Here is a 14,991-nt window from a genome sequence, read left to right as displayed (position 1 = left end):
CTGTACCTTCAGTTTCTTGGGTATAGGTACAATGGCGGACATCGTCAAGCAAGTGGGGACAACAGACTGGCATAGGGAGAGATTGAATATGTCCGTAATCACTCCAGCCAGCTGGTCTGCACATGCTTTGAGGATGCGGCTTTGGCTGGCAGCCTTGCGGGGGTTAACACACTTAAATGTCTTACTCATGCCGGCCACAGAGATCGGGAGCACACAGTTCTCATGAGTCGTGTTGTTTTTCTCGAAGCAGGCAAAGAAGGTGTTTACCTACCCGGGAGCAGACACTCTTATCCAGAGTGGTTAAGAGCCTTGCTCAAGGGGACATCAATAGATTTTTCACCTAGTCGGCTTGGGGATTCAAACCAGCAACCTTTCTGTTACTGGCCCAAATCGCTTAACCGCTAGGCTACCTGCCGTGGTGAACAGGGCTTACAATAGATTTTATTTCGATATTGCAGGTTCACCATCAGCGGTAGTTTTTGTTTGTTTTGCTTTAAACAAGAAGTGTCTATGGTGTATATTTTTAGATATACGGGGTAAAGTTGATCATTTCATAAAGATGAATCACTTTTGCGAGGCGCACTGCAAGGCTGAAGTGGGAGGAAAGTAAGCGCACTAAAAACTTTCAAACAGACAAAACCATTCAAATTTTGATATAGGGTTGAAATCTAAAGTTGTGCTATGTATTAATAGCAGTGGCTGTAACGGCTGTCGTCGGGAATAGAGGACCAAAACACAGCAGGAATGTGGATGCTCATCTTGTTATTTATTTTAAATAAAGAAAACACCAAAATAACAAAACGAAGACCACACGAACAACAAAACAGTCTTGTCATGCTCACACAGGCAAAACAAGAAACAATCTCCCACAACACCAAACCAAACAATTACCCATATATAGGACTCTCAATCAAAGGCAACGAGAAAGCACCTGCCTCCAATTGAGAGTCCAACCCCCCCATCAACCTAAACATAGAAATACAACAAACCAGAAAGAACATAGAAATACAAAACATAGAACACAGACCAAAACCCGGAAACAATACATCAAACACCCTACTACATACACCACCTCCCCGAAACACATAAACAAAATACCCTCTGCCACGTCCTGACCAAACTACAATAGCAAATAATCCCTAAACTGGTCAGGACGTGACAGTGGCGAACCGTGACTATTGGAGCTAGGCCCTCAGTTGCGGAAAAAGATCTGACCTCATACATATAGAGCACTCGGATGCCTGTGTATACAGAGCATGACTTGAGACCTTTCTTTTGCAAATATCGATAGCAGGAACCACGTTAGAAGAAAATACGGTTGTGTCGTTTCAAAGAAACATTTGCCAAAACAAACCGTCACTCAAATAGTGACGGAATGAATTCAACCACATAACTACTCACATTGTTTCAAGGGCTCTTACCCTCGAAGTCAGACATTGAGTACATAACGGTGAGTTCTGTTTTAAGTCACGGCAAATCAAAATTAGGGCCATAGCTTTCCTCGAGACAGGAGAATGCAGCGTTTGGAAAGTTTGGCGTTTCCCTATATATTGGGAGCTTTTGTGGGTCAAGGAGGGCAAGGAACATGAGCCTTTCATGGTCACTGAACCTGTTTCTTAGCTGAGTGACAATGTTGTCGATGATCGCACTGTGTAGCTGTTGATACTGCCCGCGAACGTCTCCTTGCTTATGTGTCCTGCGCCCCCTTGGAACTCCGGTCTCACTCAGTGTCCTCGTAGATTAAATCTAATTTTCATTTTCCCCCCCTTTGTGGTGTTGCAGAAGTCGTCCACCCTGGACAAAGAGAACTGCATGTCAAACTCCCTGTTCTGCAATATTCCAAACAGCACATCGGAGTATGCAAATATGGATTAGAACGCAGATAGCAGGAAGCAGAACTCGAAGCTTGTCAGGTGCATCATGTATCCATCTGCGCTGTGAATGGTGTCTTCATCAAAGTCATCGGGATGGTCCACTATGTATTCATAGAGATCAATGAGTTCCGCCTTGTTTTTCACACAGTGCAAACTAAGCCTGAGAAGTTCCATCGTGTTGGCGCCACTCTGGGTATTCGCTGGCGTATTTCATCCTGTAGTTTTGTTTGTTTGACAGATCTTGAGAAAAACGCTGCTAGGCCACCAAGATGAGAAAAAAAATATTGCGTTCTTTTAGTTTACCAGCACCTTGTGACATCACCAGATTAAGAGTGTGCGCATAGCAATGAATGAACAGAGCTTGCGGGATAGTTTCTTTCTCCTTGGCTTGTACTCCGTTTATACCAGAGGCCATGACTGCGGCCCCATCTTAACACGGTGCCACAACTTTGGCCGTGCATTCACAGTCCTCTAAAAAGCTGATAATTCGGACAGAAACCGCTTCTGCCTGTTTATCCCCAGTTACATTCTCAGATTTGAAAAACCTTTCCTTCACACCACCATCGGTAGTGTAACGTAACACATAAGACATTTGGGCTACATTGCTGATGTCTGTCATCTCGTCAACCATGATGGTTACAAAGGGGGTTTCCTTCAATTCTTCCTTCATGACATCTGTCATTACATTTGCGACCGCGTGTATCAGGTCATTTTGGATTTTGCTGGAAGTGCCTGTGAACACGGTAGCCGTAGCTAAATGGCAGTTTAACTTGCTGTCATACTCAGCCAAGAAATCCAGTATTTCCAAGTAGTTTCCATTCATAGCTGATTCTTTACCCTCATCATGTGTCTGAATGCTAATTGTTGCTTGCCTAAAAACACAACCGTATGAATAAGGCGCTTTAGAATCTCCCCGTTGTGCCTGACTTTATCATTGTGAGCACGTGTCTCGCTGCTCGTTAAGGTCTACTCTTGTTTCCCCAAATGTTTTTAAACTCACTGTAGCTCGCAGGTGTGAAGTTGAGTTTTGGTGTCGAAGTGCTGACTTTGTCAAACAGGGAAAATCTTTGAAACCAGTTGTCCAGGTTGAGCTGTTATCGGTGCTGAAGAGTAGGCAATTCCAACAGTAAAGCTTTTTTGTCAGCTCACAGCCGGTTATACACGGATAGTGCTCATAATTATTAACTTGAAAATGCCTTTCAAAACTCTTTCCTCGTTGCACCAAATCATGCAGTTCAGGAGTTGGTCTCCTGGTCTGTACAAGATTTAACTTTTCATTCAAAGTTAGTCTTGAAAAGGGAGACGCTAACAATTTAGCCACCACATCGTCCTCAATTACTCTCTCTGCAGTTGTCATCGTTACATACACTCACTGCAAAAAGCTAGCCAGCTAGCTAGGCTCAAGCGTGAGAAAACAAGATAAGGCTCGCTATTGGCTCTGAATTAGTGATGTATACTTAGGCCCACTAGAGGGCCTTGAGGCATCATACAATTGTCCCACCTATTACAAGACAATTTGTGATTGGTTGATTCTGCTGTCATTCCAAAATGCTGCTCTAATTGAAGTCAATGTCAATGACGTTGGCTGGTGCCTTCTATTCAAAGCCTGAGGGCCTAGCCAATGAGCGTTGAGCCCAGCTAGATTATTTCTACCATGAGACCGCCAACGAAAAATTCTGATAGGATATTTTTTTCTCTTGGATATTTACCCCTCAATGGGTATATCATTACAATTAAGACAAAAAGATTAAATCAATGAAAACAAAATGACAAATGATAATATTTCATAATATATACAGATTTGTATCTATCCTTAGGCTCTCTGAGGGCTTAGAGGGCCCTGACGGTTCCTCTCTGAGGGCTTAGAGGGCCCTGACGGTTCCTCTCTGAGGGCTTAGAGGGCCCTGACGGTTCCTCTCTGAGGGCTTAGAGGGCCCTGACGGTTCCTCTCTGAGGGCTTAGAGGGCCCTGACGGTTCCTCTCTGAGGGCTTAGAGGGCCCTGACGGTTCCTCTCTGAGGGCTTAGAGGGCCCTGACGGTTCCTCTCTGAGGGCTTAGAGGGCCCTGACGGTTCCTCTCTGAGGGCTTAGAGGGCCCTGACGGTTCCTCTCTGAGGGCTTAGAGGGCCCTGACGGTTCCTCTCTGAGGGCTTAGAGGGCCCTGACGGTTCCTCTCTGAGGGCTTAGAGGGCCCTGACGGTGCCTCTCTGAGGGCTTAGAGGGCCCTGACGGTTCCTCTCTGAGGGCTTAGAGGGCCCTGACGGTTCCTCTCTGAGGGCTTAGAGGGCCCTGACGGTTCCTCTCTGAGGGCTTAGAGGGCCCTGACGGTTCCTCTCTGAGGGCTTAGAGGGCCCTGACGGTTCCTCTCTGAGGGCTTAGAGGGCCCTGACGGTTCCTCTCTGAGGGCTTAGAGGGCCCTGACGGTTCCTCTCTGAGGGCTTAGAGGGCCCTGACGGTTCCTCTCTGAGGGCTTAGAGGGCCCTGACGGTGCCTCTCTGAGGGCTTAGAGGGCCCTGACGGTGCCTCTCTGAGGGCTTAGAGGGCCCTGACGGTTCCTCTCTGAGGGCTTAGAGGGCCCTGACGGTTCCTCTCTGAGGGCTTAGAGGGCCCTGACGGTTCCTCTCTGAGGGCTTAGAGGGCCCTGACGGTTCCTCTCTGAGGGCTTAGAGGGCCCTGACGGTTCCTCTCTGAGGGCTTAGAGGGCCCTGACGGTTCCTCTCTGAGGGCTTAGAGGGCCCTGACGGTTCCTCTCTGAGGGCTTAGAGGGCCCTGACGGTTCCTCACTGATTCATTGGCTATGTCATAGCTCATTTGTAAACGATAAATATTGATTCATTACTAGCTCAAACTCTTAATCTGCAAAAATTACAAGTTAATTAGTGGGTAAAAAAAAACAGCCTACATTGCCCCCCATAATCTAATAGTGGTAGTGGGGTGATAGATGCCTAGTCTCCCTTATGGCTCAGATCAGGTGTCTACATAGTATTCCCCATAGACATACATCATTTACACACAAAAACACACACACACACATACAAGTCAGCTCAGACTTAAACAGCTCAGAGAGGCCCAGCTCATTAGCTCTATCAGCAGTAGATTTGAATGTAGAATGGAAAAGTAATGTCTTTATGCAACAAATGTGAGTGTATGAAATCGTATCGCATCGATTCGTTCTTTAATCAAACCGAATCACACGGATTCGTTTCAAACTAAAACGTATCGTTCCTGTATTGTAGCCTAGGTATCTAGATACCTATCACATTTTCTTGAAAGGGAAAGATGCACATCCCTAGTAACTAGTTTCCCTGCAGATGAACCATCCTTCCCCATAGGGCCTGCTGGGTCCTGTGCCTCCTGAGGTTGATCAGCTTCACTGTGTCATCAGCCCAGAGGACAGGGAGGAGTGGAAGGCATAGAAATATCATCTAGAATCTGTTTCTATGGGGGATGGGACCATAGAGGTTCTATATGTAATTCTATGGGGGAAACAGCCCAGCCAAACTACTCCTGTAGCAGGATTATGGTCCATTGGAATTGAAGTTAGTCAATTCAGGAGGTAACTGAAATTTCATTTTTTTAATTCTCTCAATCAAGACTTTTCAATCAAGCCATATTTGCTTTTGAAATTCGAATCACTTCCTAGATTGACTGTCTTTCATTCAACTTGACCTAGGAGCTAGTAACACAAGCATTTCGCTGCACCTGCTATAACATCTGCTAAACTGTGTACGCGACCAATAAACTTTGATTTGATTAGGACAGCCAGCTTCTCATGTACTTCAAATGCCCTGAGAACTCAGTGGAAGATAAAATAAAGGAAATCAGGTCAGCAGAATCAGGCCCTATGGGGGATCGCTCACTGGGGCGTGAGACACTCTCCCTTTATCCCTCCCTTTATCCCCCTCTCTCTCTCTCCCGGGTCTTCCACCTCAAAAAGCACAAGAAAGAGGATTTCGATCCCCACCATCTCAGATTGTTCTGAAATTGTTTCTGTGGTTAGAAACAGATAAGATTGACATTCCTGCAACATTATTTTGTTTAAATATAATTTGATCTCTGAGAAATTAAGCTAATTGATTGCACCCAAATTGGCCATTTTAATTTATAGGATTGATATAGTATTCAATAAATATTATATCTAATAACATCTGATTTGGACCAAACTAAGATATGAGGAATCCACAGAAATGGTCAATAGCCATCCACGGACCCTCCACACCCATGCCAATCCCACCCCAACAATGAGTACATACAGTAGAATCTGTTTTCTATGTCTGACAAGTAGTATCCCGTTCAAAGAAATTAGTCATTGAAGTTGTTAACTTTATGTCCAAATCTACATCCTGATATTACCGTCTGACCACTAGATGGTGCTGTTAAAGGTGATTTTTTTTCTTCTTCTTTTTAAGAATCCCCCCCCCTCAATGTTAGAGGGATAGTTCACCCATATGACAACATTAAATATTGGTTTCCTTACCCTGTAAGCAGTCTATGGACAAGGTATGACAGCAATCCATGTGTTGGTTTTGTTTTACACTGTTTCAAATAAACTCAGCCAAAAAATATACGTCCTCTCACTGTCAACTGCGTTTATTTTCAGCAAACTTAACATGTGCAAATATTTGTATGAACATAACAAGAGTCAACAACTGAGACATAAACAGAACAAGTTCCACAGACATGTGACTAACAGAAATGGAATAATGTGTCCCTGAACAAAGGGGGGGTCAAAATCAAAAGTAACAGTCAGTATCTGGTGTGGCCACCAGCTGCATTAAGTACTGCAGTGCATCTCCTCCTCATGGACTGTACCAAATTTGCCAGTTCATGCTGTGAGATGTTACCCCAATCTTTCACCAAGGCGCCTGCAAGTTCCCGGACATTTCTGGGGGGAATGGCCCTAGCCCTCACCCTCCGATCCAACAGGTCCCAGACATGGTCAATGGGATTGAGATCCGGGCTCTTTGCTGGCCATGGCAGAACACTGACATTCCTGTCTTGCAGGAAATCATGCACATAACGAGCAGTATGGCTGGTGGCATTGTCATGCTGGAGGGTCATGTCAGGATGAGCATGAGGGAGGGGGATGTCTTCCCTGTAATGCACAGCGTTGAGATTGCCTGCAATGACAAGCTCAGTCCGATGATGCTGTGGCACACCACCCCAGACCATGACGGACCCTCCATCTCCAAATTGATCCTGCTCCAGAGTACAGGCCTCAATGTAACGCTCATTCCTTTGACGATAAACGTGAATCTGACCATCACTCCTGGTGAGACAAAAGCGCAACTCGTCTGTGAAGAGCAGTTTTTGCCAGTCCTGTCTGGTCCAGCGACGGTGGGTTTGTGCCCATAGGCGACATTGTTGCCGGTGATGTCTGGTGAGGACCTGCCTTACAACAGGCCTACAAGACCTCAGTCCAGCCTCTCTCTCAGCCTATTGCGGAAAGTCTGAACACTGATGGAGGGATTGTGTGTTCCTGGTGTAACTCGAGCAGTTGTTGTTGCCATCCTGTACCTGTCCCGCAGGTGTGATGTTCGGATGTACCGATCCTGTACAGGTGTTGTTACACGTGGTCTGCCACTGCGAGGACAATCAGCTGTCCGTGCTGTCTCCCTGTAGCGCTGTCTTAGGCGTCTCACAGTACGAACATTGCAATTTATTGCCCTGGCCACATTTGCAGTCCTCATGCCTCCTTGCAGCATGCCTAAGGCACGTTCACGCAGATGAGCAGGGACCCTGGGCATCTTTCTTTTGGTGTTTTAGTAGAAAGGCAGAGTCAGTAGAAAGGCCTCTTTAGTGTCCTAAGTTTTCATAACTGTGACCTTAATTGCCTACCGTCTGTAAGCTGATAGTGTCTTAACGACCGTTCCACAGATGCATGTTCATTCATTGTTTATGGTTCATTGAACAAGTATGGGAAACAGTGGTTAAACCCTTTACAATGAAGATCTGTGAAGTTATTTGGATTTTTACGAATTATCTTTGAAAGACAGGGTCCTGAAAAAGCGACGTTTCTTTTTTTTGCTGAGTTTAGGTACCATTCATTTGGATTTGTGCCAAATACTAGTAATATCATCAACCATGTGTAGTTATCTAACGTGTCCTGCGTTGCATATAGTCGATGCGGTGCCTGTTAATTTCTCATCGAATCACAGCCTACTTCGACAAACGGGTGTTGATTTAACAAGCGCATTTGCGAAAAAAGCACTGTCGTTGCACCAATGTACCTAACCATAAACATCAATGCCTTTCTTTAAAATCAATACACAAGTATATATTTTTAAACCTGCATATTTAGTTAATATTGCCTGCTAACATGAATTTCATATAACTAGGGATGTGACGTTGTGTTACTTCTCTTGCGTTCCGTGCAAGCAGTCAGGGTATATGCAGCAGTTTGGGCCGCCTGGGTCATTGCGAACTGTGTGAAGTCCATTTATTCCTAACAAAGGCCATAATTAATTTGCCAGAATTGTACATAATTATGACATAACATTGAAGGTTGTGCAATGTAACAGGAATATTTAGACTTAGGGTTGCCACCCGTTAGATAAAATACGGAACGGTTCCGTATTTCACTGAAATAATAAACGTTTCGTTTTCTAAATGATTGTTTCCGGATTCGACCATATTAATGACCAAAGGCTCGTATTTCTGTGTGTTATTATGTCATAATTAAGTCTATGATTTGATATTTGATAGAGCAGTCTGACTGAGCGATGGTAGGCAGCAGCAGGCTCGTAAGCATTCATTCAAACAGCACCTTCGTGCGTTTTGCCAGCAGCTCTTCGCAATTCTTCAAGCATTGCGCTGTTTATGACTTCAACCCCCGAGATTAGGCTGGTGTAACCGATGTGAAATGGCTAGCTAGTTAGCGGGGTGCGGGCTAATAGTGTTTCAAACGTCACTCGCTCTGGGAGTGGTTGTTCCCCTTGCTCTACATGGGTAACGCTGCTTCGAGGGTGGCTGTTGTCGATGTGTTCCTGGTTCGAGCCCAGGTAGGAGCGAGGAGAGGGACGGAAGCTATACTGTTACACTGGCAATACTAAAGTGCCTATAAGAACATCCAATAGTCAAAGGTATATGAAATACAAATCGTATAGAGAGAAATAGTCCTATAATAACTACAACCTAAAACTTCTTACCTGGGAATATTGAAGACCCATGTTAAAAGGAACCACCAGCTTTCATATGTTCTCATGTTCTGAGCAAGGAACTTAAATGTTATCTTTTTTACATGGCACATATTGCACTTACTTTCTTCTGCAAACACTTTGTTTTTGCATTATTTAAACCAAATTGAACATGTGTCATTATTTATTTGAGGCTAAATTGATAGTATTTATGTATTATATTAAGTTAAAATAAGTGTTCATTCAGTATTGTTGTAATTGTCATTAATACAAATAAAGAAATAAAAAAATTGGACGATTAATCGGCAGCGGCTTTTTTGGGCCTCCAATAATCGGTATCGGCGTTGAAAAATCATAATCGGTCGACCTCTACTCTCTTTCTTCCCCTCTCTCTCTTCCCCTCTTCAATGGCACTTCCTGTCTCACATTGGATTTCCCCTCAAATGTTCCTCTCTGTGTTTTTCTCAGTCCTGTCCTGCAGCCTCCACAGCTACAACACATGGGTCATGCTCATGCTCAGGCTGATAGAAAGGTGTTTTGTGTGTGTGTTGGTTTGAGTGCCCAGGAAATGCACCCAACATCCTCTGCAGGCAGCAGAGGCAGGTCAAACTCTCTGTGGGGCCTAATGGGAATGTGTGTGTGTGTGTGTGTGTGTGTGTGTGTGTGTGTGTGTGTGTGTGTGTGTGTGTGTGTGTGTGTGTGTGTGTGTGTGTGTGTGTGTGTGTGTGTGTGTGTGTGTGTGTGTGTGTGGAGGGGGGTGTGTGTGAGGTGGGTGGGTTTGCGTGTGTTCCCGGGTGAGTGGACATATTGTGTGTGTGTCCGCACACTTGTGTGTGTGTGTGCGTGTGTGCGTGCGTGCTGGTACCAGATTGTCATTGTTTGGACTGAATCCTCTTCCGTCATCATGATCTGGAAACTGTAACTAGGTGACAGCTGTCAGTCATGTAGAGGCCACGCCTAACTGCTGTGTTGAACCTACCCTATGCCCAGACTATTCCCAGAGGATGCCTGGGCACAGTGCCATGCCAGACCAAATGCCAAGTCTCAAAAGACACCCTAGTATTCATTCTATAGTGTACTATTTTTGACCAGAGACGGTGATTTATACAGAACTGCCAATTGGGCCTCTGGGTCGGACGTAGTACACTACACAGAGAATAGGGTATAATTTGGGATTCAGACAGGAAATCTCGCTGCCCCTTGTGGTGCACACCCTCTCCCCATGTGTCTTCCAATCCAGGCTTGTTTCCTGATCTGGCAGGGCTGTATGGGAATTGGCAGGCCAAGACTAGGCTGGACTGATTGACGGGCGGACTGACGGACTGACGGGCTGACTGACACGAGACCAATATGTGTTCTTTGGCCGCCAGGCTGAGGCAGAGAACCCACAGCATCTTCCAAGTAGACATAGTACAGATGTAGGATCTTAATTTGATCACCCTGTTGCAGGAATACTTTCCTCCAATGCAGGACATTTTAAACTTGTAGTGTATTTGAGGTTTATGAAGAATCTGTAAATTCCTTCAAAAATGTCCATTAATTATAATCCACATGAAAATTATAATTTCCTGTTGCTGCAGGATTATTTTCCTGCAGTAGCGAACTGGCTCAAATTAAGATCATACATCTGTTTTATAAGGAAAGGCCACATAACTCTTAAAAGGTCAAAAATGATTAGCCTTTTTCTTCCCCTTCTTCTGGTTTCCATTCTCTTTAAGTGTGTATTTGTCCTCTGCACATTGTCAGGACTGGTGTGACTGTGTGAGCCTCTCTCCTTTCATCTCTCTCTACATCACTCTTTCTGCCCACCCCTGTGTGTGTGTGTGTGTGTGTGTGTGTGTGGGCTCTCTCTCCTCTCTCCATCTATTTAATTCAACGGGCTTTATTGGCATGGGAAACATATATTAACATTGCCAAAGCAAGTGAAATAGATAATAAACTATCAAAAATTACCAGTAAGCATTACCCTCACAAAAGTTTCAAAGAAATAGAGACATTTCAAATGTCATATCATGGCAATGTACAGTGTTATAATGATGTGCAAATAGTTAAAGTACAAAAGGGACGATAAATAAACATAAATATGGGTTGTATTTACAATGGTGTTTGTTCTTCACTGGTTGCCCTTTTCTTGTGGCAACAGGTCACACATCTTGCTGCTGTGATGGCACACTGTGGTATTTCACCCAGTAGATATGAGAGTTTATCAAAATTGGATTTGTTTTTGAAATCTTTGCGGGTCTGTGTGATCTGAGGAAAATATGTCTCTCTGATATGGTCATACATTGGGCAGGAGGTTAGGAAGTGCAGCTCAGTTTCCACCTCATTTTGTGGACAGTGTGCACATAGCCTGTCTTCTCTTGAGAGCCTGGTCTGCCTTCGGCGGCCTTTCTCAATAGCAAGGCTATGCTCACTGAGTCTGTACATTGTCAAAGCTTTCCTTAATTTAGGGTCAGTCACAGTGGTCAGGTATTCTGTCACTGTGTACTCTCTGTTTAGGATGAAATCGCATTCCAGTTTGCTTAGTTTTTTTTAGTAAATTCTTTCCAATGTGTCAAGTAATTATCTTTTAGTTTTCTCATGATTTGGTTGGGTCTATTTGTGTTTTCCTGTCCTCGGGCTCTGTGGGGTCTGTTTGTGAACAGAGCCCCAGGACGAACTTGCTAAGGAGCCTCTTCTCTAGGTTCATCTCTCTGTCATATTATGTCTCTCTCTCTCTTTTTCTCTCTATCATTCTCGTTCTCTCTCTCTCTTGCCCTCTCTCACTGCATGCCCTGGGAGCAGAGATGGGGGAAGGGCAGGATGTGCATATGTGGACGATCCCCCTCCTCCCCTCCCTTCTTCTCTAATTTCTTCTCCTCTCTACTCCTTTCCTTTTCTCTCCTCCTTTCCTCTCCACTCCTTTCCTCTTCTCTCCTCCTATCCTCTCCTCTCTTCTTCCTCTGTGTCCCCTGACAAAAAGGGCTCAGTGACGGGGCCCTCATCTCTCCTCTCACTCTGGGGCTTGTAATCTCTCTCACTCTGGGGGTTGTAATCTCTCTCACTCTGGGGCTTGTAATCTCTCTCACTCTGGGGGTTGTAATCTCTCTCACTCTGGGGGTTGTAATCTCTCTCACTCTGGGGGTTGTAATCTCTCTCACTCTGGGGGTTGTAATCTCTCTCACTCTGGGGGTTGTAATCTCTCTCACTCTGGGGGTTGTAATCTCTCTCACTCTGGGGGTTGTAATCTCTCTCACTCTGGGAGGAGGAGCGGAGGGGGAATGACGAGAGGAATTCCACTGCTCTCCCACCACATCTGTATGCAGACTGCTCTCTTTCTCTCTCTGACCCTTTCCCCCAGTGCTGTGTGTGTGTGTGTGTGTGTGTGTGTGTGTGTGTGTGTGTGTGTGTGAGAGAGAGAGAGGGCAACAGGATGCCAGAGCAGCATTGTTTTTCCAACTGGGTCTGGTCCAGTCCAAACCTCAACCCACATGACTCTGAAAAGGTCTCCTCTCTTCTTCCACACCACAAACGTGTTTGTTTTACTATTTCATTGATTCCCAATCAAAATCCTATTTTCCTTAACCTAAACCCTGACCCTAACCTTAAACCTAACCCCTCGGCCTAAAATAGTATTTTTCCTTGTGAGGCTAAATGTCCCAACTTGTCATCATTTTACTTGTTTTACTATCCTTTTGAGGACAAGGATAGTAAAACCAAAAACACGCACACACACACTCTCCCCTCTCTCTCTCTGCTGGCTTGTCCTCCTTCACTGCTGCACTCTGTAACACAGTAGAAACAGTGACTTGTGACCTGAATAGAAAATGCCTACAGGAACAATACAATACTGTACATGCATTAGAGAATATTGATGTTAAACATGTGCCTCGTCCCAAATGGCACCCTATTCCCGCTGGGCCCTGTTCAAAAGTAGTGCACTAAATAGGGAATAGGGTGCCATTTGGGACAAAGGCCACAGATTGAGAGCGCAGAGGAATGTCCTGCACTTGCAGTGTAATTATGGTGTGAGGGAGTGGGAGAAGAGGACAAGTATGGAAGGAAGGGATGCAGAGAGGGAGCTCTATGTTATTGAGATGATGAGGTGCTGCAGGTTTCTCCTACCATATGGGTGTAACACACACTCACAGTAAGCTCTCCATCAATGTCTCTGGGTGGCAGGAATCAAGTTATTAACAATTCTATACCGCAGTGCATCTGACAGACAGACAGACAGACAAGACAAGACAAGACAAGACAGAGGATCAACAGTCAGTCAGACAGACAGACAGAGGATCAACAGTCAGTCAGACATGCACACAGACAGACAGAGGATCAACAGTCAGTCAGACAGACAGAGGATCAACAGTCAGTCAGACAGACAGAGGATCAACAGTCAGTCAGACAGACAGAGGATCAACAGTCAGTCAGACAGACAGAGGATCAACAGTCAGACAGACAGACAGACAGAGGATCAACAGTCAGACAGACAGACAGAGGATCATCAGTCAGACAGACAGACAGACAGACAGACAGACAGACAGACAGACAGACAGACAGACAGACAGACAGACAGACAGACAGACAGACAGACAGACAGACAGACAGACAGACAGCGGATCAACAGTCAGTCAGACACTCACTCAGACAGACAGAGCAGTGACCGCCAGTTCACCCCATGTTCCACGGTCACCAGTCATGTCAGTCTGAGCTCCAGAGGGCTCAGACAGGTTAGCTGGTGTGTTACCGACCATGTGCTGATGTGATACTACTACTACTACTACTACTACTACATTACTACTATGCCCTGGGTCTCTTTCTATGTTTATATCTCTGAGTCTCAGAGCTGCGGATATGCCAAAAATGACACCCTATTCCCTACTTTTGACCGGGGGTTATAAGGTTCCTGTAGGGCTCTGGTCAAAAGCAGTGCACTATGTAGGGAATAGGGTGCCATTTGGGACTCAGAACTAAGAATGTGTGCCAAACAGAGGCTCGTTTGGTGGTTGGAAGTGAGCTGCTGTCATCCCTGCTCAGCTCCCTCTCCGTGACGCATCATCACTCCGCGCCAGACCATAAGGACTTGCCAGACTGGTTACACTTCGTCTGTTCGTCCTGTAGTCATCATCTGTGTGCGTTGTTCTGTGTTTCGCTGACCCTGGGTCAGTGTAGCATTTTCCCCGCTAATGGTTAAGGATAGGATTGGGGCGGAGAAGCTGATCCTAGATCTGCACCCAGGGGAAACTTCACCTCGGAGCAGTTTTCTTTACATGAATGCCACTTAGGGTTGTTTTTGAAGCAGTAGGAACAACCTACTGTTTTGATAGTGTATAAACATGCATAAAGCCACACACACAAATTGGTGTCTAGCGAATGGCTAAGGAAGCATCGTACTAGCGAATGGCTAAGGAAGCATCGTACTAGCGAATGGCTAAGGAAGCATCGTACTAGCGAATGGCTAAGGAAGCATCGTACTAGCGAATGGCTAAGGAAGCATCGTACTAGCGAATGGCTAAGGAAGCATCGTACTAGCGAATGGCTAAGGAAGCATCGTACTAGCGAATGGCTAAGGAAGCATCGTACTAGCGAATGGCTAAGGAAGCATCGTACTAGCGAATGGCTAAGGAAGCATCGTACTAGCGAATGGCTAAGGAAGCATCGTACTAGCGAATGGCTAAGGAAGCATCGGTTGGAACACCTTACACTGCAAAATACATATGGAGTTTAGGAATTTGCATTTAGACCATTTTTGAAGATCACTGAGAACCAGACTCAGTCTCAATGTCTGAGACCCAAATCAGCTGTTTATCAGGGGCCCATTTATAACCAATGAAGGGAAAAATGGAAGATCGCCTGGTCATTACTTTGTGCCCGTGTGCGTCCCAAATGGCACCTTATACCCTATATAGTACACTACTTTTGACCTGGGCCCAGAGCTTTTGGTCTCAGACAGTTGGACTGAGCCTGGTTCTCACCGATCCTCAGACATTGCCATCTGGGACA

General features: G+C 45.3%; 1 protein-coding gene across 1 annotated transcript in view; it reads right to left on the bottom strand.

The window, feature by feature from the left end:
• Positions 1-11,928: 11,928 nt before the first annotated feature.
• Positions 11,929-14,991, bottom strand: part of LOC123724086 (early nodulin-75-like) — a 10,198-nt gene continuing 7,135 nt past the window's right edge. The window contains exon 2 of the mRNA XM_045687002.1: positions 11,929-12,246. Within this exon, the coding sequence (XP_045542958.1) occupies positions 11,929-12,246 (318 nt within the window). The remainder of the gene's footprint in view (positions 12,247-14,991) is intronic.

The sequence above is a fragment of the Salmo salar genome, chromosome ssa09 (genome assembly GCF_905237065.1).
Source record: "Salmo salar chromosome ssa09, Ssal_v3.1, whole genome shotgun sequence".
Classification (NCBI taxonomy): domain Eukaryota; kingdom Metazoa; phylum Chordata; class Actinopteri; order Salmoniformes; family Salmonidae; genus Salmo; species Salmo salar.
The sequence above is the reverse complement of the archived record's forward strand: the minus strand, read 5'-3'. Positions and strand labels throughout refer to the sequence as shown.